At 39.7% G+C, this 27,422-nt stretch overlaps 1 protein-coding gene across 7 annotated transcripts in view; it reads left to right on the plus strand.

Moving 5' to 3' along the window:
* BBS9 (Bardet-Biedl syndrome 9) overlaps positions 1-27,422 on the plus strand; it is a 275,374-nt gene that overhangs the window by 85,271 nt on the left and 162,681 nt on the right. Inside the window, exon 20 of one of the 7 annotated variants that reach the window (XM_030509160.1) lies at positions 7,655-7,864. The exons of the other annotated variants lie outside the window; for them this stretch is intronic. Coding sequence (XP_030365020.1) covers positions 7,655-7,684 — 30 coding nt within the window. The 3' untranslated portion in view covers positions 7,685-7,864. Of the gene's footprint in view, positions 1-7,654; positions 7,865-27,422 lie in introns of those variants that run through there. 7 annotated transcript variants of the gene reach the window in all.

The following is a 27,422-nucleotide window of genomic DNA, read 5'->3' on the forward strand; positions in this document are numbered from 1 at the left end:
CTAGCACCGGCAAGTCTACCACTAAAAACCCAACTAATTCACCTTCTTCACAGCACTGCTCTAATGTAGTTCTGTGGTTCCCACCTGGAGGTGGTTCACACTTGTAGAACAATTCCATGACTGTCTGCACCCTTCTCTGCAGATCTGTTCTAACCTTTTCCTGTGCTGTTGGGTGCTGCGACAAGCAGAACTGCAGTTGTTCTTTGTCTTTTGGTTTCCAGGCATGTGCTCTAGGTTCGATCTCATATCTGCTATCTCTCTTGCTTAGAGTTTCCTGGAGGGACAGCTCTTCCAGCTCTGTCAGGTTCCTGATCCTGAATTTCCCCATTCTGAAGGTATTTATATTTGACACTTGGAGTAAATTATAATTTAATTCCTCAAAGGAATTTTAAAATGTGCATGTACATGTGCATTTTGCTGTTAGCACGAAAAGTGTAGCTGTGTGGAAAACAGAGCCACCCAAATTGGAAGGTTCTAGCTTATTTTCATCTCTTCAGCAAGAGATTTGGATCTTGTCACTGTCTTTTGAAAGGAAGCACAGTCTCCCCATTTTGCCTCCTTCGTTGTTACTCCGAGTAAGATTCCCCCAGCTATCAAATGACACCCTCCTGTTTGATTTTTGAGTCTGTTAGTTCTGGCACTTGGTTGCAGACTCACATGATTGAACTGACTTCCCTATAGTCAGTTTTTCTATTTTAGGGAACTGGAAATACTCCAGGTGAGTAATCCCTGGTGGTTTCAGGCTGCTGGATGGAGGCACTTCTTTTGATATTCCCATAACGATTTCAGCATGAAGAAGAAGAGTATACTGAAAGTGAATGCTTTGGTACTCCTTGCTCCTTTATAGGCAGTACAAAAGGACATATGTTTGTGAACATATGCACATGAGTAATTATGTGTGCATACACATAAGTCGTCACATACTCATTTTACTTTTCAGAATAGTTCCTGAATGTCTTTTTAGAACTGTGTATCTTAAAAACCAGAATTTTGCTTCCCTGATAATTGATACCAACAGGTCCAGCACTTAATATACTGAAGAAAAAACCCATCTTCCCCTTTCTCTCCTTATCTCATGTCCATCTACTGATTTAGGAAGCTGAACTCTTTCTTTATAATTTATAATCTACAACATAGCTGTAATACAAAATAAGGATGGACATTACAATTTTTTAAGTAAACATAATGTTCTAATCTCTTGAAAGCATAAGTCCTGTTCCTTGCAATATTTTAACCCTTGCAATGTGTGGAGCACTTCGATCGTTGGTGGTTTGTGGTCAGTGGCAAATAAAACTCATTACGTTCTATTCACTAAAACACATGGAATGTCATTAAAGGTCCATTAACTCTTTGTTCAAGCCCCTCAACTCCTTTCCTTGCTTATTAATTGGTTGATAAAAATCTCAGAAGTGATCATTAATGATCGAGTGTTCTCTCTAGAGTCACACTTCAGACACACATGGCCTCAGGAACTCAGCGTTTTGGGAATGATTCATTACTTGATTAGTAAGGACTTTTACCTCAAAGCAAAACCATTAGGGTTTATCATGCATGACTCAAAGGCTATATATCACACCCTCTCCCGTAATAGTCATTTTCCCCAGATAATGTCAGTGAGAACTACACCCATAGTATAAATTAGCTCTTTTTGGCTTGAATAAATATGCTGTTCTTTGGAGGAGTTATATTTAACTTCTCTCGTTTTATTGCTGTTTCTGCTAAATGTAGCTTTTTCATAGGCACTAAAAGTAGCTTATTGGCTATTACATATAATTAAAATTCTCTATTTTACTGGTGTTCAAACAGTGTTATGTTTCTGTTTCCCGAAGACTTATTTCGTTTTAAGAGTGGAATACTTACAGTGTCATCAAAGCCCCTTTTTTATTAGAAGATGTATTCCAGAAATGTCTGAAAGTAGTTAGCTGTGCTTGGGAAGCATATATTAGGATTGCTGGCACAACTCTTCTGTATTTTTGGCTGTGGTAGCAATTACTTGCTCCAGTGTGGGACTGTCTTCACTTAAGATCAGCCAGTTTTTAGGACAAATAGGTATAGGGAGGGAGGGAGATGCATGTAAAAGCTGGAAATGATGCGGCCATCACAGGAGAAAGAGGTTGGAAGTAAAATGTCCTTGTGTGTATAGATGTGGCACAGAGTGCCTCAGCTGGGATCTGCTGGGCTGCGTTCAGTCTGGCCTGTCACATTTCTACAAAAGAGGGTTTCAGCTACACTGTGTTATGCCATACAGCCCTATCTCCTGAATGACTCCCCTTGAACCTATGAATTTGGAACACCCACTGCTCCATTCAGATCACTAAAGGACCAGAGGTATGGTTTTAGGTAATATTTTTTCCCCCAATCCACCCTGGGTGCAGTTTCCACTTTAGAGCTGTTGCACCAGTGTGACCTGTCCGAGGATTCCCCAAGCACTGAGTCAGTCCTCATGGGTAGGGGCAGATTGGTGTATAAAGGCAATGGCAGGAAGTGATTTATGTCACTCCTTGTGACATAAGCATTCTTTGGCACTTCTTGTGACATTTGTTTCAGTGGCTAATGCATTTTTGAAGGGGAAGAAGTTAATATCCCTTTGTAGGGGTAAATCTTGTATCCTCAGCCTGACATGAGCTCACCGGACCATGTGAGGGCTTTCTGTAGGGACTGAAAGAACCTGTGTGCGTTTGAATGAGTGAAAATGGACCTGATTAGCTACAATTCCTCAAAAGAAAAGAAACGTCAAATCTGATCATCTGAAATATCAGATACCCGTGCTGAAGCTTAAATCATTGACAGGCTCTTTCACTGAGAGAAATGTACTCCATAAGCAAGAGAGAAAGTGTTCTGCAGTAGTGTAATCGACGCTTGAATCAAGAAATTGATGCTGTCTTCCTAATGGAAAACACAATTATTTCATGCTCCTTAGAAAGTTTTCTGTATCAGCCCTGTAATTATGCAGTACAAAAGCATTTGAGGCATGAAAGCTATGCAGTTGAGAACAACTAGTGAGCGTATGTGGTGGAAGATACAGTGGCTGCTTTGCGAGTTTAGGTACGTGATCTTTGTGCAATTGCTCATTTTGAGTGGTCCGGATGTGACCAATTAAATGAACATTAAATTATTACCAGTTTTGATTAATCTCTACATGCAGTATTGAGGACATTTTTGGTCACTTCTGATATAATTGTAAAAGCTTGCTTTTGGGTGGCTACTGTACTTGTTTAACCAGTTTGTACATGGATGCTGTGCCTTCAGGTAACTGAAGTAGCATTGAACTAGATCATGTTCTGGTGTAAGCTCACAACAAGTGATAGTGGTTTTTTTCATGTACAGTAGATGATAATTTTGCACTGTGGTTGGATGGCAAGTATGTGTTGGTGTCCAATTCATGCTGAGTACATGTCCTGGTGGCTTTGATACTTGGATTCAGGGAAATGCTGGGGTTTGTCTTGACTTACATGTTCATTGTACCAACAAGTAAATAAGGGGGAGAGCTACATAAATCATGTAATTTAATAGCATTTAATGCCAGACTGTGATTGAAAACCGAAACAAAAATACCTCCCTCTGTCCCCCCAAAACAACCAAGCAAACAAAACAACCACCTTGGCCATAAATATTTGAGGGTCCAATTCACTAGATTATTTACTCCTCTAATGCTTGCAGATCTTGGTGTGAGCTGGGTATGGAAGTTGGTTTGGTTACTTTTGTATCTTTACTGTCAATCCAGGAACACCAAACTCTTTTGTCTGCTAACTTAATCTAAAATCATTTTACATCACTGTTCACAATTATTTCCATTTAACATATAGCGAGTGAGCGTGTAAATCACCATTCTGTTGATCTCGGGTACTCTTACAGATGTGACATTTAATGTAGTCACTGATGATGGCTGGCCTGAAATGACTTGTATAGACTGTTGGTCTACCCCATAGACCAGAGTCAGAGGTGGGAATAGACCTCAGGTCATCAGTACATCTAATAGTGCTTACGTCTTTGTTGCACATTCCTGATCGCCTGCCTTTGGATTCTGTTTGGTGTTACTTACCAAAGGTAGTAGAGTAGTGGGCTTTGGATTCCTGAAGGAAAAAACCAAAATAAGAATTTCAAAGTTAGTGTAGACACTTCATCAATAAAATAAATGGGTTTCTCTGTGTGTATGCCCCCTGCAGTCAGCTCAGAGCTGCTGCTCTAGCCACTACCTCTGTGAGCAAAAACATAACTTGTGTGGTCACTCTCCCAATTTAGATCTTTTAAATAAAAGATACAGTTTGTGTTGGAGCCAAACTGTTGGTTAAACCTGTAAATTGACAAAAACAAAAGGGAAAAGAACTTTCTTCTCCATTTCTTCTTGCCAGTTGGCATCTCAGCAGGTCTGTTTTATGTTTCGGTTGTACTTAACTACTAACTTCCACACAGTAGGTATTTCTACGTTGTGAAGCCTTTAATTATTCAGTTGTGGATAATTTAAACCAGCATGCAAAGGAAAAAGGTGGTTAATGCAGGAAAAGTTGGTGTAATGAAGTGAGGGGGTCAAAAGTTGGGAAGTAAGAAGACAATAATGGTAAGTATCATAACTGTATATAAGTATCATAAGTATCATACAGAGCCGTTATTTTAAGGCTTTTATTAAATAGAATGTTCTGACTATTCTGCTTGCCTTGAGTTCTTTGACAAAACGCCATGGCTGCCCATTTCTTGTTTTAATATTGTCAATTTTTTGTGGATCCAGGCTTGGTATTATTTAGTAATTTTAAAAGGAAGTGTTTGCCCGAGTCCCTTGTTGTATGGACAACCAGGACACTGAAACGTTGAGGTGGCAGGTTTTTACCATGACAGTTGTAATCATGATTTTTCCAGAAAGCCTTTTAGTCAACCTGAAAAACATCACGTATGGGTGCTGAAGACTATGCTTGCCAAGCTAAATTCCTGTAACATGGGAAGGAGAGGTGGAGAAAAAGACATTATATATCAAAGCAACTGGATTTTTTAAATGGTATTTTTAAAGGAATCGCTCCATTTCCCTTTAGGAAATTTGAAAGTATTTGGTATGGATAACATAATTTTTATCTTGTTCATTGTTTATACTCATCAGGCCAATCTACTTAGAAAAAGCAACACCTATTAAAGGCCTTTGAATTCAGAGTCTTTCATGTTACAATGCGTCTATTTACTGCTGTCAGTAGGCTTGTAATATATTTAGCTTGAAGAGGTTAACAAGCATACCTTGGAGTGTTACTTTTATTTTCTGCTCTGTGACACTTAGCAAAATCCCATTATACAATTGAGGAGTATTATGATGTTAAAATGTTAATTTGTTCTGCATTCCGTTAAAATTGGATTTTTTTCTTGTGCATTGGCCCATGCGCTTTGTATAAAACCTATAATTTAAACACTACACCATAGAACTGCCTAAATTAGGAACCTTTTGCCTTTGCTACCTTAATTACAGCTCATTATTTAGTACTTAAAGAGCAACCTCTAGCTATTGGTTAAATATTTGCTAGCTAAATAGATTTGTCGTGTTAAAGAAAACAGTAGCCCTCGCCTCTGTTCTGATGTGAATGGGGTTCCAGAGGTTTGAGAAAATTCTATGCTTTGCTGGAGGAAAAGGAAACTTTTTGCATTTTCCTGATTTCTTTCATTTCTCCTTAATGAGCATTTCATCGTGCGTGAGCCATCTGTTATGTTCCAAGAGGCAATTGAAAGCCTGTCTTAAAAGAAGTGTTTTCCAAAAGACTGTTGTGTGTCAGTATGTTCTGTGTCTTCTAGCTACGTTTATTCCTTTTAGCTTTTATGAGCATCTGATACACTCAATTTCTTTTCTCTTTTTATTGTGGAAACAAATAAGAAGCAGATAACTTGTTGGCTACTAATAGCTATCTTTCAGATGTTTTTCCCTCCTTTGGGGAAGAAGTGTGTGTGATCAGAATCACAAAGAATACGATGCATTACAACATCTGTTGAATTGTCTTTTCTGACAGATTTTAAAATCACTTTGCCTATTTACTTGACCGTATGCAGGAATTATAAACTGCAGAAGTCATCAACAGCTCGCAGGTGAATCTTCAGTATCTTATTTTGCTTTATCTTGCTATTTTGCCATTGTATAAGAGCATGTGAAGGGATTGTGGTTCATAATTGCAATTAGTTAGAATTCCACGATGTGAAATTCCCTGTCATAGGCAAAGATATCCTGCTTCATTCAAGAAACTGGTCCCTGTGAGGGTGCTGAGGCGCTGGCACAGGGTGCCCAGAGAAGCTGTGGCTGCCCCATCCCTGGCAGTGTTCAAGGCCAGGTTGGACACAGGGGCTTGGAGCAACCTGCTCTAGTGGAAGGTGTCCCTGCCCGTGGCAGGGGGTTGGGACTGGATGAGCTTTAAGGTCCCTTCCAACCCAAACCATTCCATGATTCTGTGATTCATTTCCGCTTCTACATTTCTTTTTCCCTGAGATCCACAGCAGTGGAAGCTTGTCTACAACAGATGTGTCCATCTGACTTGATTCCTACCCATTACTTAAACTACTGCTCTCCTTAAGGAGCTCTTAAATTACTTGTGCTGTTCATTTGCTTTTGGAAGCCCAGTGTCTCCAAAAAGTTCCTTCACCCGTACTTCCCGTATGTTTTGTTACATCATGGGTTAAAAGTTGCAGATTGGCATGGTTACAGCTTGAAGTAGAACTCTCCATTTATGTTTATTGCTGTGATATCACTGACCTGCTTTTAGAAAGGCAACAGAGGCAAATAGAGAAAACCACCTTGATTCAAGTCTTCGTCTTGCTCATGTGATTCTTCTTCTGTGAGAAACCCATCTATGGAACAAAGAAACATTTGGCCGCCAGTGTGTAAATCTGATCCTATGAAAACCAGTTTTAATGTCTGAAATGTATTTCGCTTAAACTTTTTTGAGGGTAGTGGTGGGGGGAATACCAGCAGTGCAGCTACAAGAGAAACCAGTTGGCCTGTCCAATTTTAGGCTAAGGACTTCAACCTTTTAAGCAGATAGTGACGCAGGAAACAAAACATGAAAAGAAGTTTTCAGGGAAACTGTTGATGCATTTGATATCTGTAAGCTCTGCAGTCATTCCCTCACTATTCATGTGAGGGTTTCAGTGATTTGTTGACTATTGTATTTATTCTTGGTTTTGAATTCAGCAAGGCAATCTGTAAAGTTCTGTGGAAACCCTTCCCTGAGAAGAGTTTCTGAGATTCACGTGGATTACAAAGCATTAAGAAGGGTCATTCCTTAATTTTCTTTCCGAGCAAGAATGCCAAGAGACAATTTTAGTAGGTATTAGTAAAAACTGAAAAGGATGCTTTGTGTTCTGGGCCTGGTGCCAGCATCTGTATTTGCAACTCCCAAGACAGGTCTAAGAGTGAAAGCTTTTCCTTATTGCCCTCGGAAGACTGCTTGAACAAGGCTGTGACATTTCTGTCCTGTTGCATCAGTGATACTTACTTTCCCCTTCCCAATTTTTGTTCTTTCTTTGAAGTTTATGGTCACTGCAAAGGAGTTTACTGTCTGGGGGTGGGAAGAGAGAAAAAAGTCTTTGTTTTGATCACAGGTGCATTTTTCTACCAGGAGGTCACATTGAATTTGTGTAGCATGTTTGGGTGCTTCTGGAGCAGATCCTCAGCCAGAATGAATTATGATGGGAGTTAATAGCTCTGAGTGTTAACACAGGCTGAGGTCTGTTCTCCAGCGCAGGTAAGTTTCTTCATTTTTTTAAAATTAAAAAATAGGACTGTAAATTTTAGAATTCCATCAAATGTCCAGTAAATGGGAGTAAATTTATTGAAGAGATTCTAAGTCTTGTCTCACTTTCTGCAAATGTTATAGGAACCTATATTGTCCCTTAATTTTTTCCTATTTTGATCAGGGATCACATGGAGGGGGTTGGGTTTCTGTGGCTCTTTTAAAATCATATGTTTATGGGATGAAGGACAGTTAAAATGCTGCATGCAATTCTGGACATTTCCAGTCTGTGTTTCAAGAAGCTTTTCAGTGCCTTACTGAGGCACTTAATTTGGTGTAGCTTTATTCTGAGCAGTATGAAGCCCTCTTGTAATCCTCTTCTATCTAGGACTGTTTCAGGTGCTCTATCTTTGAAAACAGGCCACTTTATTAGGTCAACGAAATAGTCATTTAAATTCTGGTTTCAAAAATACATGTGCTTCAAGAGAGTACATTTTTACAAGCATTTGGATTCCTGAATTTTTGCCTCTCTTGTTAACTTTCGCATTGTGCACGGAACAGCATTGCTTTCAGTTGAAAAATCGATTGTTCCAGCAGAGTGCAGCAAAAGACAAATAGTGTAAATATGTTTAGTTCCCTGTCAAGAGTTGGTATTGTGTAAAAAAGGAAGAACTTAGATAAAGAACTTGTCATTCATAAAACACCAAATAAATAATGGAGGTTTAGTTAAGGTCTGTCTGAAAGTTCTTCTTTCTGCAGCCCTGAGACATCCATAGAATTTACTAGGAAAATAATCATTAAAGAAGTGTTAATATGTAGTGAATAAGTAAAGTCTAAGATCTCCCAAGCATTCCTGGTAAATAGAAGCAGAACTTTGTAGGTAGCTAAATGCTGCTGGTTAATAATTTCTCTGAGGCTGGACTGCAAGCTGTGGGAGAGTTGAGATTGTAAGTCAGGATTTTTCTCATCTACCCCATGCTTCAGCTATTAGACTCCCCCCCCCCCTTTCATCATTTCAGCTACTAATGGTTTGGGTTTGGGTTTTTTGGTATTAGTGAGCCTAATACTGGTTTCTGGATAATATATACAATTTGAATCAGTATCCTAGTTCAATCTTGAGGAAAATTCCCAATGATGCAAAAGGATTCTTGCATGTTCCTTGTATGTCTGCATGTCTAAGCGTACTTTAAGACATTATTTTTCTTCATATTGGCATAGCTTTGCTGGATATTCGCAGTATAAAAGAATAGTGAAGACACCACATAGAAGTATGGTTTTTTTATAATACTAAAGCCAGGAGGAGTTTTCAGAAGGTGAAAAAAGGGGAAATTCTTAAAACATGTTAATGAGTGTAAGAGCTACATAGCTAAGAAAGAAGTGAGTATATGTATATTCAGAGATTAAAATGGATGGGTAAAAGATTTCTTAAGAAATCTGAAGGGATTGTAGTTTTCCTTACCCCATCTGTTAAAATTTATATAATTTGAATCAAGCTGTACTTTTTTCCTAATAGTTTCTAATGTTGTTCCCATGTCGGAATCTGGATTTAGAGCCCTAAACAGGCTTATGTTTTCACTGTTTGGGTTGCAGCCTGATCCCCTGGTCCTCCTGGTCCTGTGTTTCAAAATGCCTTGCACTGCCAAAGTTCAAGTGGGAAGTGTTCCCAGACCAATTCATCCTCAGCTCATTAATCAGCATGAACAGGTCAAATGAGGGACTGAGGATGAGTGAGTCTGGGATCCCCATCCAGTTGGTGTGGGCACTGGAGACCCATCATCCCTACCAGTGGCCTTCCCATCCTTCAGTGGATCCCCTTCCCCTGACACCTTTGCCCAGCAGAAGTGCGGGGTACTGCTTGATGCACTAGTCCCTTCCTCCTCCTCCTCCTCCTCCTCACTAGTCAGGTAAGGACAGTTCCCCAGGGCACAGCGAGAGAAGTAACCTATGGAGAAACTAATGCTGCAGTGCTGAAGAGGTAGGGATGTTTGGAGAAAAATCAGAGCAGGCTTTTAGGAGGCTATCCCAGCATTCCGGTCTGCTGCAACCAGCAATTTTCCCATGTCCTCTGGCTCTAGCAGATGATGGTAACAGCCTGTGATATATGCTGATTTTCTTCTAGTGTGACCTTGAATCTCTCAGGTGGCAGTAAAAGAAAGTTTCTGTTTAAGTTGAAAATGCCTGGGTTTGGTTCTGATCAAGATCTTTAGCGCAGCGTGAAGTAACTAAATTTCAGGAGTGCCTATGGATTCCAGTTAGGCTCAAGGCACCCAGTGTATTGGATGCTGTGGAAGCACAAAATAAAGTTTCTCTTTTTATTCTGAAGATCTTCCCATTTCAGTACAGCAAATCTGAACCAAGTTTTGAGTGTAAGGACTGAAGTTTTGGGGTAAGGATGAAGGTCGGAGTGATAAGAACATGGAGATATTTAGGAAAGCTGTTACACAATAAGATGATTCTGGGTTCATTTACTGGCTTTTCTAATACTGTTTTTTGTTTAAATTTTTGGATCCGACTCAGTCTGTAGTCTGAAGGGAATTAGTTACTGACCTTTCCCATACCAGAAAATCTTAACAAAGGAAGAGTGGTGCGAAGCTCATCTAGTATTTTTCCTGCCTCAGCTTTGTAAAGACTTTATTTACAAGAAGACAAAGGGGAATAGATTTAAGAATCCCTCACTAACAAGAAAATGTTATTGCAGAATGGTCGTTATTCTTGTGAGAGCGATGCTTAATTTTGCAAAGCACATTGCTAGTCTTGGTGAACTAAAACAAAAGTGCTCAACAAATAAAGCCCATAAAGATCATGAAGAAAAGCTTGAAATTCTCTCCGAATAGTGTGGGACATGTGGGAATGCCTAATTTTAGGGCTGCCCTACAGTATTCCATATCTGAACATTTCTGTTGTGGCAGCACAGTGTGGCCACACTCAAGTTGGAACCCATCTCTGCAGGCAGTCCAAACTTAAAATACCAATCATTGCCTCAGATGTTATACAATCTAATGCAGTATTTCTCTGTCCTTTTTTAACATAATGGGTACTGATTGATATATTTTTGTATTTTCGCCTGCTGTTTGCAAGTTGGAAACAAGGAAAGATAGACGATAAATTGCTTAGAATTTAGACAAACAGCATCACATTGTTTTACAGGAGCATTGCTTTAATGCTGTAAACTTAGATGTTTTAAATTGGCACTGACAGCAGTGAGGAGCTGGCCTCTGACTTTGCCTTCTAGCAGTCCCAGCTGTATACCTGCCAGCTACAGTGGGGTTTCTGTGTAGGTGGTTTGTATTTGTATTCTCAGTTGCTGGTTGCTTCGTGAATGCTGCTAGGATGACCACCGGTGGGTCCAAAATCCTTTGAAAAGCTGAGTTTACAGATGGCCAGAATAGAGGTGTCATTGCTGAGATTTAATAGTAATAATAAATGAACCTGAAGAAAGTCATAAAAACCCTTTGAGGGTTCTTTGGGATGATAATTATGCCTTGGTAATTATCATGATGGGAGTTGGTAGGTTGGTTTTGAAATTAGTATATGAAGAAGTCGTTAGTCTTTGAGAGCCATTTTGTCTAAGCAGTACAATGAAGGTATAAAACATTCAGCAAGTGGGAGGAATGTTAAGATAGTGGCTACAAAGAGCACGCTCACTGTTGGAGGTTTTTTGAGATGAGGAGAAGAGAAGATGGAATGATGACTTGAAGAGAAAGCAATCTGTGTTTTTTTGATTCAGTGGTGATACAAACTATATATCCCTGGACTGTCTGTAGCACATGAACTGCATGCAGAGAGAGGAGAGATTTGAGGCCCTGGGATACAGAGCTGTCTTTGTTAGTATGATACCAGACCCTTTGCAGGCTTCGTTTTTACTTTTCCAGGCACTGCAGCTAGTAGGGGGTATTTATGATCTGCACAGTCTGACTGTTCATGGGGGTTACGGGACAGTGGGGAAGGAGATTGGAGCTTTGGATGGATTTGGGAAGCCAACAAGAGAGGTGGGTGCAGGCTATTTCGAGGCAAGGTGTTCTGTAGGAAAGCACTCTCCATATACGCTTATCAATGCTAGCGAGGCTAAGAAAGAAGACTGATCTTAGCTCAAGGAAGGTACTTGTGGTGAATGGCTGTTGCCGTTGGGTAAGCAAGTAAGACTTTAGGAAGACTGGAGGCTGAAGTAATGTAATGAAAGGTTGTACTTGGAAGAAAAGATGGGAAAGATGGCACACCGAAGAAAGGAAGAGAATCTGGAACTTTCAGACAAAATGAGACAACTGATTTTTACATATACATATATATGTCTTGAGTTTTAAATTCAAATAATCAATTTATAGAGGCCTAGAAATGATTTGAAACAGGAGTGGGCGTTTAGATTTTGTGTGTCCTGATTGGGAGGGGAAAGAGGGTGGAGGGGAAGAAACCCCAGAAAGTACAGAAGCTGGTCATGCTTCAAAGCAATAATAAATATTTTGGTAAAGATAAAGCAACGTTTATGCTGCTTTTGCACTTTTGTCACAGTTGATTCTTTTCATCTAGTAAAGCTAATAAATGAATAATCATAAAATATTTGTGTTTGAAAGGTCTTCCTTGCTTTTCATGAAGAGTATTTATTTTCCATCAGTCCATTACAGTGCAACATTGATTGGTGCATGTAATGTATTATTCATACTGTTCTAGTTTCATCCCATTAGCAATGCCAACATTATGCTGAATTCTGCAGTGGTAATCTTGTGTGAAGTCTTTGTACAGTGACTGGTGCTGTGGTTCAGACCCCGTTTTCACATTTAGTGACAAGACAGAGTGCACAACAGCACCTTATTGATACTACTCAGACTTTGTTTCCCCTTTCTCCCCCCAAAGCCATGAGAATCGTAAATGTACTGTAGACCTATAAACCAAATTGTGAAAGGCAGAAAGTGTATCAGAACTGGTTTATTTTTAGTTCTTGTAGTGTATCTTTGTTTTCCTGATAGCTGATGTCTTTAGAAGAGCCAAATAACTAAACCCATCGCACTGCAAAAATAACAAGAACAGAATTAAAACCAGCCTTCAGATAAAATAGTCTGTTGTGTTGGTACATATGTGATCCTATGGGTGCAATTTTGATCATGTAAATTGTTGTGTGCAAAACTGATTTAAATATGTGCTAAAGCCAGCTACTCAGCACGGTTGAGATGAGCGAAGGTCTGCCTAAAGCTAGTACAAAAAAGCACTTTTTCATTCGAATCTTCAGTATTTGCTGCTTTAACATTTAGAACAAGAACCTTTTTCATGTGCAATAGGCTCAGACCTGAGTCCATCAAATTCAGTGCTAATCTGTTGATTGGCTGAATGATTTGGGCCTAGTCTCTGTAGGTTAATACTTAAGGTTGCATTTTTCTTTTTCTTCTGGGAAAAATGGACTTCTCCACTGGCTATTCTGAGAATCCATAAGGAATTGCAATCTCGAGACAGATGAATGAAGATGAATGTAAAAAATACCTTGGTTCCAAAATACTTCGAATGTGAAATTACAAGGAAATAAAATGAAAAGTTGGAAGAACGTTCTTTTCCAAATGTTTTCATTTTTTTGAAAGCAGCTGTGTCAACACTGAAACCAGCTCTTCCTGGAATGAATGCTGAAGAAAAGAGACAAATAACCCCCCCCAGCATGCTTTAAGGTAGATGTGTCATGAAGGAGAAATGGCTGGTATCTGTGAAACCGTATTTCCTTGGATTTTTATCTTTGGAGAAAGGGAGAGCCTGAGCAAAGTTGGGAGGGCTGTCTGAGAAATGGGAAGCTCACAGGTCAACCAGACTCCCGCGGCTCTGAAAACATGAGGGGTGACAAAGAGTCCAAAGAAGAAACCTGGAGAGGGGCTTTGGACAGGGGCCTGTAGTGACAGAAGGGGGAATGGCTTTAACCTGTCAGAGGGGAGATTGAGATTAGACATTAGGAAGAAATTCTTTACTGTGATGGAAAAACTGTGGCTGTGCCATCCCCATCCATTCAAGGCCAGGTTGGACACAGGGGCTTGGAGCAACCTGCTCTAGTGGAAGGTGTCCCTGCCTGTGGCAGGGGGTTGGAACTGGATGAGCTTTAAGGTCCCTTCCAACCCAAACCAGTCTGGGATTCCATGACATTTAAAGGGGTAAATAAGATGGAACAAGGGAGACAGCTTGAAGTACGAAAGGAATAGACTTGATAGTCAAGGAGGGTTATACCAAAGGAATAGAAAACAGAAGTTTAAAAGAAAAACAATGATGGTGAGAGAGGGTGAGTGTTTTTGGCTTTAAGTGCGTGTTTATTCCAAGAGGCATGGTTATACTTTGGTCTTCATTAGCGTTGGGGAAAAGATTTGCTCAGCCTTTTGGAGAATAAGTAGGTTAGCATTCTTTACCAGGCTTTGGGTGTTGTTCTGAAAAGTACTTGTGTTGTATATATGCAGATTTTCTTCTTCTTTGTTTCACTGGTAAGGAATTGTGCATACTGGAACTTATGTCAATAAAACACTGACCTTTCAGAGCTTAAATGAAAACGAGGTAGAGAAAGCTCAGTTATTTACAGCAGTGTTATCTTGTTTTCATTGTAGTAAAATTCTATCTGTGATGTGTTGAGTAGATTTTAGCGTAGAAAATGTGGGTAAATTACTATTTTCAGTGAGAGTTTATATATTCAGGCATATATTTTACGTTAGTTTTTACAGAATAGACTTTGATTTGTTGCCTAATATGTTTGTCAGTGTTTCAGAAACATGTTTGAGTCCGCTGAGCACTTAAAATACTTCATCTTCATTAACTGCAGCATGCACATATAATGTCAGACAATTACAACAATTTGTTTTTAAAGAATTGATCAAAATTCTAATTAAAACAGAGTAGGATGAACCTCTTTGCTGGAAAAAACAGGGAAGAGGCTTCAACCAAATGGTCCAAAAATCAGTGAAACCCCTCCGTGGTGTATTTCCTTCCCCCTTTACCTGGTATTACCCAGCATATGAGCAAGAAAGATTTTTACAGTATCTTGTGTGGTATTTGACCTTCAGAAGAGTGGTTACATCTGACTGCATTCCAGTGAATAGGACAGTTATGGGGAAAGAATTTAGTCTGGCCAGAGTAGAATATGCCATAGCCAAACAGCTCAGTGGCTTAGAAGAGATTTCGTCTCACTGGCTTGCAGTTTGTATTCTTTTATTTTCTGGCATTATAAATTTCACATTCCCTACTACATTTGGGTCCAACTTTGGAGGGTCCTATCCCAGGATCTTTTCATCCTGATGATTAGGGAGCTTAATAGGAAGTAAGGAGGGTTGGGTGTCATGCTTTCTTAGGGCAGTGCTTTAATCCCTGTGTAAAGGGTCCTCTGTAAAGATACGCAGCTTCAATTAGATGCCTTCCTGGATCGGGCTTTCTGAGGCTTTAGTGGGTAGCAGGAGCTACTGCAAAGCCCCGGGGTACCATGTGTTTGCCAGCTGCAGTGTGATAAGGCAGCAGCAGGAGGAGAATATAGGCATGAGATGTTGTTCTGCACTGGGAGCTGCTGGTCAGTAGTGATCCCAGTGAGAAAGGCACTCAGACTCTGTGGGGTCTCATTCACACTTCTGCTTATTGGAGCTGACGCTGTAAGAAGCACTGATACTCTTATGTCCTTTTAGATGCTGGGAACCCCAGGTGGTGTAGCATCAAATGCACCTCCAATCCATGGGCAGTGTGCTGGGCAAACAGCATCTATAGGAAAGTCTCCCTTTTGGTCATTCCAGCTATTAAAGGATTGTGTAGGAAAACAAGGAAGCAACTCATCAGCATTTCTACAGTCACGAAGGAACAATGTTCTTGGGAGACCTTGCTGCCCTTTCAGGACTTGCAAGTCGTGTAACTGCTGGTATGGAGGTGGAGCTGCCTTACAGCCTCCTCTGTTACAGTGTGCTGGTTCCATTTGCCCTGTGGCCAGTGGATTTGTGCAGCACAGCCCCGGCTGAAGGCCATGCTGGGTGAACTCTTCATTGAGTGGATCGCCAACTTAAGACATTGAGTCTCAGTCTTTCAACTGAGTAAAATGAACAATCTCTGAAGAAATTCTGTCTCCATCTACCTTTCTCTTTTCAGTTCACAACTCTGTATTCCTTGGAAAACATTACTTTTGTGCAAATTATGCTAACTGTGCTTCATATTAGTATTTGAAATATTCTTTTAAAGTGCCTCTTTATTGCTCTGATCAATTTATTGGAGTTGATAATCCTCTTTGAGATCTTTGATTTTGCAATTCCTCGTAAATCAAACCCCAACCATCTCACCAATATTTCTAAAGAGGTGGAAAAAATCCAGCAATGGGAACAAGTATTGTTTTGGCATTAAAATTTTACTGTGTATTTTAGTATGTTCCAACAATCATATTTCTACCAGGTTGGCTTGCTAAATCTTGCTCTTTACACATAGCAGGTCAAAGGTGCTGGATTCGGAGGCTTACAGCTGTGTATAACATTAGAAAAAATAACAAATCGGCAGATTAATCTGTGAAATTCATCCTCTAAATGTAAAAACTTGATCGAAAGTCTTACGTTGTTTTGCTTATGGGATTCTCTCTTCCAGCAGTGTTGAGTATTCCTTCAAGTCTAGATCCACATGTGACTCCTATTTCGTCATCCATTGAAACCACCGGTTGATTTTAGTGGTGAATCATTCATAAACCTGTGATGATAAGATTGTGGAATTTTCTGCATCTTCAATTTCACATTACAAGCTTGTGGGATGTTTAAGTAGTGGGAGGAAGACAAATGTTCAATTAAACACTAGCATCAGTTTTCCAATGTGGCAATCGATATTCCACTCAGAGGTGTGAGGGTTGTTAATAAATTATGAGGAAGCAGCAGAGCACTGATGAGAGAATTGAACTAAGTTGGCCCATGAAGAGATTTGGGAGTACTTGAGCTTTGCTGAGGGCTTGTTATGGCTTATGTTCATGTAGGTTTTGTCTTGAAGCAAAAGGCAAATGTACTGAGACCATAGCGTAGACGCTTATGGGTGTAATAGAGAAACTGTACTCCACAGTCACTGCTTTTAAAGCTGTTGCTCCAGCCATATCAGATGGTTTGCTCCAGCTCAAGGTTATGGGTACATTGAATAAGCATAAGGATAAAAAGGATAAAAAAAAAACTTTAGGAGAAAAACTTCTTCCCTGTGAGGGTGCTGAGGCGCTGGCACAGACTTTTCCCAGAGAAGCTGTGGCTGCCCCATCCCTGGCAGTGTTCAAGGCCAGGTTGGACACAGGGGCTTGGAGCAACCTGCTCTAGTGGAAGGTGTCCCTGCCCGTGGCAGTGGGCTGGAACTGGATGAGCTTTAAGGTCTCTTCCAACCCAAACTGTTATATGAGTCTATGATACTTTTCAATAGTTGCATAGCATGGGTTGTCATCTGAAAAGGATCTTTATTAAAATCTTTTGAGCCTAAATTGAAAGGACTTTTATGACTTTCACTCTATTTTCTTGTACAAATTTATTTCAATTCAACGCCTTCTCACATCTACAAATCGGGTGGGCAGGAGCCTCTTTACTTCTGGCCTCCTGAATGTCTCCTGTAGATACATCTCGTTCCTTTTTCTCGCTCTTCTTTTCTTTGCCACATTTAACAAGCCTTTTGCATTTTTAATGTTTTTCCTACACACAGAGCTTTTTCCATTATTCTGGAGTTCATGATGTATCTTCTTGGGAGCTATTTAGCTTTCTTTGACAAAGTATCATTGGAGAATGCCGAGTCACTAAGATTAGCCCATTAACTACTTTTAGCCAATGTTCAGGTTTTCAGAATTATCTGTAGTTGTCAGAATGTTCTATTCAAACATTTTCTATGTGGAGCATTCTGTAAAGATTTCTTGTTCGTGTTGAAATTTAACTTGATTTGTGTTTCCTAAGGCTAAAGGAAGAAATGGAAAAGGAAACCTTTGAGATCAGCTAAATGTATGTTTCCCTTGAATTATTATCGTTTTGTCTTTTTTGTTTTTTTAAATGATTTTGTATTTTCTGTATTGAGATGTGACCATTTCAAAACTCAAACCCCACAAAATTAAATAGCCTGAAAATGGAATAGTTTTGAAAATTCTCTTGGAAAATTTCAGTCCTGTGTGTTTGCGTTGAGGGTTTTAATTGCTGAATATTCCGCAGAATGGAAATGGTTAAAATCTGCTGTTATGTAGGCATGTTTTTATATTCATTAGAGAGCCAGAAACCCTGTAACAATTTCTCGCGTTAGAAAGAAGTCTGAATCCTTGTTCCCAATCCGCTATTCTCAACATAGCATTCCCTTCCCAGCTAAATTCTAAAGGGAATCCAGATGTTTATTTGAATATTCATAACACACTGCAGTTAGTTCTGGGAGGACCATAGATACCTGTGTTCCTTTCACGCCACATTCATCTTGTAGTTGAAAACGTCGTATTCATTGCAGTGCTAGCAGATGAGCTCTTTGACAGGAAAATGCTTTCCCTCCCACCCCCCTACAAGTAAGGCTTTATGGAAAGGCGGTGGTAGAGCAGTCTCAGAAAACGTAATGTATTGAGTATTGACCCCAGCTCCACAGAAGCAGCTTTGTGTACTGTATTTAAATATTGTATTCTCAAAGAATTCTGAATTTATTTGCATTGCCTTAGCGCTGGACATACCTACAAAGGGCATAAAACGTTGTAAAGAGCCAGTTGCAGCTTTGCAATTAAGGTGGAGCTGAATTACGCATTGAACAGGGGGAATTTATTTCATTGCTCATGGAAAACAGAGTTTACCATCAAAAATTAAGACCTGCCAAATCTTTATTAATTTGTAAACCATCTGAAAAAGACTGTATATTTGGCAGCATTTACTGACAAACTTGCCTAAGAATCATGATTAAAAGCTGAGATGTTAAGCATATTACCTGATAAAAGTGATGAAATCCCAGTCTCTGTTTAAATATATAAAATAAAATCTATTTAGTATTTGATATATAATGTTTATATCTGGTCTGCTTTATCCCTGCAGATATTTGTCCGTCAGAGTGGAAATGGTTAAGGAGATGAAAAGTGGTGTATTGGACATATATTAATTCTGGAGTACAAGGGAATGTGTGCAGTGAAAGGAAATTGATGCAGGGGAGCGTGAAAGCCACCAGGCAGGGAATTTGGGGTATGTGTATAGAAAGTCATGGGAAGATGCAAGCAGCAGTGGGAATCTGCAAGGTGAAAGGGAGAAGAGGAATGTGCTTTCTAGCTGTTCTGAGGAAATAACGCATCTGTAAACCTTTCCAAACTGGTACTGCATGCTTCTGCTTTTCTTCTTAATAATGGAAATGAGTCAAATTCCCAGTGAATCTGGCCTTAAAAGCTTTAAGGAAAAGCAGAAGTAGGGAGGTATGATTGATTATACTAAAATATAAAATAACTTATAGTCAGCAAAGATTATGTAGATTATTCTATCAAATGACTAAAGTCCTGACACCACTCTATTCTTCACTTATTTAAAGGTGTACTCCAGTGTCTTTCACTATAGATTTCAATAAATGGATTTTAAGGGGAAATGTAAAAGGAGGATGTTTCGCAAATGACAGCAGGAGCATTAGATGAAAGTAACAAGCAGAGTGGGCATGGTTCTTAAGGGAATGTTGGAACATCTTCCCTGGAAGATTAGGTACAAGTGGTGCTTTTTTTCAGATGTTTTCTTCCATCCTTACTCATGCATTCCTTTCCCAATATGGTATCTATCTAGGTATCTCTGTTAGCAGTTGTGACTTTTCAGCCTGGATTCAGATGGTGATGAATGATGATACAACATATTTGCACTCTCAGCTCATTGCAGTGGCTTTTTAAAAATGCTGTCATAATGCATTTTATGAGTATAAACTGCTTTCTGTGTCTTGTGGAAGACAAGTGATGAATTCTTGTAGGCAAGCACTATACAGCATTATTGTCTGCAAGAGCTAGACAGATATTTGAAAACACTGGGTTTTACATTCCTTTCAAACCATTGTGAAAATACTTGGATGTACGTAGTGTTTGGTAGTTTGAGCTTACTGGAGTGAGCGATACATGTAGGCAGACTGGACTGTGAAGGAACAGAATTGAAGGCTTTAAATGCCATGTGAGGGAATAGGATTCACAGGAATGGAAGAAGTTTGGTCCCATTTGGTTACCCTGTCAGAGGACTGGCCCTTGGGACAAAGCACACCCAGGAGGCCGGGCTGCTCAGCAGCTGCAGTGCTGCCTTTTGTATGATTTGAGGCTTACTTTGGTGTTTCCTGCAGTGAACAATGATAGTGGGAAGTACTGGTCAGGAGGGATAAATATTAAATCAGTCTTTGGGCTTCCTGCCACGTTTCCTGGTGCTTGGGCCATCTTATTTATAAACCCAGGAGAGTTTGGTAATTATTAGAAGAAAGTGTAATTAATTTATAGAGTTCTAGTTATTTTGCTGAGTACTGTCATTGGAAGTACAATGAAGCCTTTAAGTAACGTCCAGTCGCTGTATAAAGCTGTCTTGTGGCTGCTAAACTTTCACATTATACTGAAGCTGGATATAAACACTCCTTTTATAACTTGCATGTCACTGAAGTACGCAGATGTCTTGGCTCTGAAAGCACATTTGTGAAACGAGTGCAGTACTGGAGCTGTGCCAGGATTGGGATGCGGTAGTTTGAGGGGGAGTCCTAATACCTCTCAGGATGGGAGGTCAGCTGAATAAGTGGGCCTCCCTTGTTCTGGCAGCAGAATACTACTCCTGAGAGAGCGTGCTCTATGCATGTCAGCTGCATGATGCTACAGCTCACTTCTGAAGCTGCATGGAGACTGCATTATAACACTGCTTTGGGCCTTGCTGATTCTGTTTAGTGCAGGCAGCCTGCCCTGTTAAACAGGAAAGTTAGGAAGAAATAAGATCTGGAAAATTGTATTCATCTTTGACTTGTTTTCACAGCAGTTTTGTGAAAGTGCATGGGAAACGCATAAATTCCTCAAGGCTTATTTTATATAGCTGATATGTGGATGTATATTTATATAATGTGTAATGTAGTGTGTGCAAATACATATTTGTGTTTGTGTATTTGTATATAAACCACAGAGGTTATAATTATCGCTGTAGAATACCTCTAGCAGTTAAATCCAGTTTGATTTCTAGAGTTTCAGCTGTTTTAAATATGGATGTGTTTTACATGTGAAGTGTTTGTAATAAACCAGGTGGGACAGCCTTTTCTCCATGGCTGGGTGGAGGCATGGCTGTCCATCATCCAAGTTGGATAGTATGCTTTCTTTTGTTTAGACCTAATGCGTTATACAATTTGGCAGAAACGCGGTGGAACAGAGTTCTTTTTTTGGGTAATTTACATTGTAGTTTTGATCTGTCATTTGAGACTGAAGTGTGAGATTTTATTCTAGTTATTTAGCACATGAGGAATTAATGGCAGAGACTTGAGCCCAGAGATGAAGCGCTTGTTTTTCAACACTGAGCCACTTTCTTCCTCTCGTAATAATGATATGAGCTAAAATTGAGATGGCAATCATATATGTTTTACATTTCACCATTACATTGATTGGGCAAGATCCTTGGCTCTGCAACAATGCTGTCTCAGTATCAAAAATAATCCTATGGGAATTCTGCTTTTGGTAGGGTATATCTACGCGTTTCTTACAGGCGCATAGAAGTTCATTCTGGCCATGCTGCAATTCTGATGGCGCGGTGTGAAGTGCTGGACCCATGCTTAATGGGATAGCACAGTGCTGTAAAATTGCTGGGCTAGAGCTGACCTGTACCTGACTGACCTGTTCATGTAGCAACTGGAGAATCTTGTCATCTGTGATCACCTTCTTAGATCTGGGTTTTTTAGATCCTTCTAGGAGGATATAGAAATGCCAGTTGCCATGAGATCCCTGTATAGGGTCATGCTCGAGTAACCCTGAGACTAGATAAATTGAGAATAGCTGGTGTCTGTAGCTACAGATAACTGAGTGTGAGTGGCTCAGTTGAAAGACAGCATAATGCACAAAGCTCAGCCACGATGGAGAACAGGACCCCTTATTTTTCTTTTGCGTTAATCCAAGGTATTAGTGCTGTCTTTCAGATTTATAATTTAGTGAGTTACTGACAGAATTCTGATGCTCAAACGTACAGATTTTGTATAATGACATGGTCAAGCTTACAGATGATGTGTGAAATTATTTTTTGAGAAATACTGGCTTTTGGCAGAAAAAGTTATTGTTGCCTTTTTTGATTTGCCATGTTTTATGAAAGAACTCATTAAGGTGTTTGTGCTAGGTGCATCAGCCTTCAAATAAGCGAACGTCAAGATGTTAAGCTCAAAGAGGGTACATTGAGATGAGCTCTGAGGCAGAAGCTCTTCCCTGTGAGGGTGCTGAGGCACTGGCACAGACTTTTCCCAGAGAAGCTGTGGCTGCCCCATCCCTGGCAGTGTTCAAGGCCAGGTTGGACACAGGGGCTTGGAGCAACCTGCTCTAGTGGAAGGTGTCCCTGCCCGTGGCAGGGGGTTGGAGCTGGGCGAGCTTTAAGGTCCCTTCCAACACAAACCAGTCTGTGGTTCTATGTTAATTTGCTTCAGCTAGGTATCATATCTTTTGAGACTTGCACATCTGAAGTTAGAAGAGTTGAGATTAATTGGCTGACTTGGAGTAAGCTGCAGCAGCAACTGTACTTCTGTGTCGAGGTTTCTGGAGTGATGGGATAATCCCAGCTGCCCATGTGAGTCTAATGCATCGGTTATGTCTGATTTCCAGGTAAAACTGGTAATTGGCCATTTTCATTAAATAAGATGACTGAAAGAATGAGGAAGCTAAGTTCTGGTCACTGTAATACTTGGATATAGTTTTCATTAATGTGTTTCTTATCCTTACCTTTTCAAAGAGACTGTGGAGGCAATGGGATCAACCACGTGTAATTGCCTTTATTTGAAAGTACAGGACATGAAAGTTTTCTAATTTGTGTAGCTGGAGAAGAGCATGTGAGGCATGGGAATCTTGAAACTACTCATAATTCCATAAAAGTAAGTTTGTTAATAGAAGTTTCCTTTCTTTTGGTAGTCTCACAACTCGAGCAATATTTTTTCACTACAGGCTTAATATGTAAGGTAAATATTTTCCTAATTTGACTATTATTATTAAAGATTTTTGAAACATACAGGTAACTGTCATATACTATTGAGAACACACTGTAGTATGAATTCATCTTAATTATTTTGAGCATGTATTTTATCAAATGTCTTTCAGAAATAGCCTGACAAGAGTTTTCTTAACTTTAAAAAAGTTTTTTAAGTTTATATTTCCATTAACGAATAAAGATTCTGCCTGTAGATGTTTGGTATAAACTGTTAGATCAGTAGAGCGTCTTAACAGTCGGTAATATTGAGTGTGCAATGCTTATGTCTGTCTGGCTTTCGCCTTGCATGAAACTTGAGGAAAGCATTAGGTGTAGATCTTGCCTCTTAAAATCTAGGACCAGAAAAAGGACCAGTCTAGCCTGTTAGAGGCATTTTGGGAAGTCTGTGCCTTCTGTTTGGCTGTCACGGGCTTCAAAGTGAATTTTGTTTCACCCCAGATTACTCAAGGACAGCAGTGCCTGGGATGGAGTATGGGGACATGCTAGAGACCCTCTCTCTATTGCTCTTAAACAGAGGCTCCAGTGCTCCCTCAGAAGCAGCGTGTGGGTATGACACGCAGCATGTTCCAAATGTCCTCTAGAGCACATGGAGATCCTGGCAGCCCGGACTGCTTGTGGGCTTGGCGTGCTGTGGGGCAGCTCCCAGGCGCTGCGTGAGGCAGTCGGTGGGTACAAGGCAGATGCGCTCACTGGGACAACAGAAACAGGTTGGGCAGGGTGGTAGGGAAAGCATTGAGGTGGCTTCGCTGCTTTGAAGTCTCTGATACTGGAGCAAGTGATGTAGGAAGCTAACCCCGTTTGGGTTTAGATGGTATGTGTTTATGGTGTGTTAGCAGAAAGCAAACATCCTGGTAACCAGGATGTGGTCCACTATGGCTAAACCAGTGTGCGTTTATAATGTCGTGTCAATTTTTATAGTGTTATTTCTAACCCCTGTTATCTACAGCTATACAGCACGATCAAAAGAAGAGGTGACTGATGGCAATAAGAAAGATGAGAATGTGTGGAAATAAATGTCAGATGGGTGAATTTTTTTTATATTAAAATACTGGTTTTTACACTTTCAGATTTACATTCTTTACAATAGGTTCCTGCACCTTATTTAGGTACCTAAAATAACAGTGAAGTTTCAGCTGGTTAGATTATTCGTATCCTCCAAAGTTATTGAAAGAGATTCAGTGCATTTGACCATCAATCTATGGTGCTTAAATAGCCTCTATCTCACTGACGTAGGTTTCTGATTTTCCATGTGACTTTTAAGGATCTTGTTCAAAGCAATAGATTCATCACCATTTTACTTCATTATTTCTTAAAGTTGGTTAATTTTCAGCAAAACCTACAAAATGTAAATCTCTATGTGAAGAAGTTGCATACCTGAATTTGGCAAAAATGCTGTTGATGACAGAAGGCTTATTTTAGTTCTTTGGGTAGTTCTCAGAGTAGAATGTTCTCTCCACTCTGTGCTGACCTGTTTGTTTATATTATATATAACAAAATATTGTTAATATTTTGGTATTTATGGTTCCTCTATAAATTTATATGACATCATCGATGCATAAATGGGAAGTACTGTACACTGTGAGTTAATAATTTGCCTCATTTGTTGGTAGGCTTTGAGGGTGTGTTTGTGTTGACTAAACCAGTGGCACCAGTTCTTCAGGTGGGGAATCTGAAAGCTGTTTCTGTTGCTTTCCCTGTTTTCAGGCAGTTTGAAACACCTTAGATAAGTAGTCAAACTGCAGGTTGCGATTAATTGTTCAGAACATGGGAATGGAATGCAGGTCTGGCATAGCCCAAATGAGTTACACCGAATTTGGCATGGAGCATAAAAGAAGGTGAAGTCACTTTTAATGGTATGTCCCAATTCGTAAACAGGTGTTTGCCCAAGGGGAACACATCAGTGTTACTTTGCAAGCATTATGGTAGAGTGATTCACTGGAATATGTGAACATTTCTAACCCTTCCCTCCCCCCAAATATATTCTGTCAATCCTTTTAGCAATTCATGTTCAGTGAGATATTGCTTGCAGCAGTGAAAGAGATTGGATTCCAGAAATAGTGGCACTCTTTTTATCTATTAGCCTATCTAATGAATGGTGTTTTAAAATTTGATTGGCAGCTTCTTTTCCTATCTTAATTAAATTGGTCTTTCACCCCCGTGTCTTTGAAGGACAGAGCCTTTGTTAAAGATGTCAAGTTGGTCTTTTATTGTTTGTTTCCATGGGGAGCAGGGCTTGTTGACAAGTTAAAGGTGCAGAATCAAGAATATACTTGTTGAAATACTCATTAAAAAGGTTTTAATAGTACTACCTAGGACGAAGGAGGAAAATGGGGCCAGTGACATTATGTTCTTCTCCTCCTGAGATGCAACATTTCTACTAAATCAAATTCTCTAGCTAAGATAAGATTGAAAAGAAGGTCGTAAGGCTTGTTCTGTAAGTGTGAAGGCAGCTAAATGCATAGAGAAAAGAATTCAGTCAGAAAGTATTCTGTTTGGTAGTATGGGACAACCCTTGCTTAATTTCCATCGAAGGGAAAGTAGCATCAAATGAACACTGTAGAAAAATAGCATAGATGTAAAGGGAAAAAAATGTTGATGGCGAAAAGAGTTGATAGAGAGTCTGTTTATTAAAACATTTTTTTGGGTGGATCTATATCTGTTTGTCAGTACCAGGTGGCTGTAAAATGTTTGTCAGTTCAGTGGGAATTTTCACTGCCTTGAAGAAGACATAGAAACCCAATTTGAAACAAAGGTCATCTTTTGCTGTTAGGAATGGATTTGCCATTCATATTAACCTCAAAGGCCTGGAGGACTGTTGAGTGTAAAATTGTCCTTTATGATCACAACTTTTTCGAAGGACTTGTACAGATTCTGACTTGTTAGCAAAAAAATGCTTTGCTGCACACATAAATAACCTGATGAAGAGTTGTACTTTAGTATATTGGCCTATAGAGACAGGCATTTTGTGCTTTATGCTTGGATGTTTTATGTTTGGATCTTAAATCAACTCCTTCTTTGTTTGCCATCATGCTTTAATTAAGCTTGCATGCAATATATTTGATAAGGAGCTGATACCACTTATGGAAATGGAGTCATAAAACTCTCCTTTAAGTCTTGGTGCTACAGTATATGGTAAGCAAGCTTAAGCTTAATGGCAGACCCTTATTTAGGACTTACAAAATATAACAAACCAGAGTAAAAATTAGCCAGACTAGTGTGTAGTGACAGGACAAGCAGGAATGGCTTTAAACTGACACAGCATAGACTTAGATTAGTTATTAGGAAAAGAATTCTTCCCTGTGAGGGTGCTGAGGCGCTGGCACAGACTTTTCCCAGAGAAGCTGTGGCTGCCCCATCCCTGGCAGTGTTCAAGGCCAGGTTGGACACAGGGGCTTGGAGCAACCTGCTCTAGTGAAAGGTGTCCCTGCCCGTGGCAGGGGGCTGGAACTGGATGAGCTTTAAGGTCCCTTCAACCCAAACCAGTCTCTGTTTAATGACTCAAATTAAAGCCCGTTCATCTAATGCATTGTAACACCATTGCAAATTATGTTAGAATGAGAAAAAATTCAGGCTACAATGTTCTAGCAGTGATATGAAAAAGGTGGTGATAGTTCACTGCTCCTGATTTTTCTATTAGTTCTTCAGCTGAAAAAACATATAATGGAACAAGATTAAAGAGCCCAATTTGCTTTTAATATTGGGCATTTCTACATTATAATAATTCCACGGGCTGCCAAGCAGTCAGAATAAGGTTGGAAATAGAGTGGTAAAGATGTTATGGAAACACATGCTTCTCTTGCTACCCACAGGGTACATGTGGCACCATGAGTTAATGTATTGCCCTTTCAATTATAGGGATCCTATTCGGGCAGTATGTGGACTGTGTTTGTTTTGACAGGTATATTGATGCCTATTGTTACATCACCAATTACTTGAACATCAGTAAAAGTAGTTGTAATGGGATATAGGGAAAAGCTCTTTACTTGTTCAGCTCCTAAAAGTGGCTAGGAATAGGACAAGATAGAGAAGTCTCATGTTTTTCCCTGACAATTACTCAAATGCTTTCTTAAGAGAATAGTTTTCAGCAGAGATATGTCACTAAAAATATCCTTTTCTATGTTATATATAGAATATACATATTTTCCATATATAGAGAGAATATACAAATTCTCTCTGTCTCGAAATATCCTATTCTATAAATAGCCTATGCGGTATTCTCCCTAGCTGTGGAGAATAAAAGCCAGGAATCCTTAGTGGTTGAATCCTGCAAATACTAACTCCCATGACAAATCCTGAATAAAACCATAGTCCCCACCAGTTTCAAGGGCCATAGATGAGAAGCAAAATCTGACCCTTAATGCAAAGCCAACACCTATGGAGAGATGCTGTATTACTGTGGAACATAACTGCCTGCGTGCTTCCAGTTTACATGAAGCTTTTGTAATAGAATTGGAAGTTTGCAGAATGTCAAATGTAGTGGAAAGTTTAATTACAGCTCTCCAAGACCTTACTTGATAGTATAATCACCTCGTAGCAAACTGACAGACACATCAGCATTATAATCATAAATGCCACTGGTGCTTTCAAACCCATTTCACAAGTATCTGTATGTGGATGGAGGTAGTTTTCTCATTGTATGAAA

The sequence above is a fragment of the Strigops habroptila genome, chromosome 1, assembly GCF_004027225.2.
Source record: "Strigops habroptila isolate Jane chromosome 1, bStrHab1.2.pri, whole genome shotgun sequence".
NCBI classification, from domain to species: Eukaryota; Metazoa; Chordata; class Aves; order Psittaciformes; family Psittacidae; genus Strigops; species Strigops habroptila.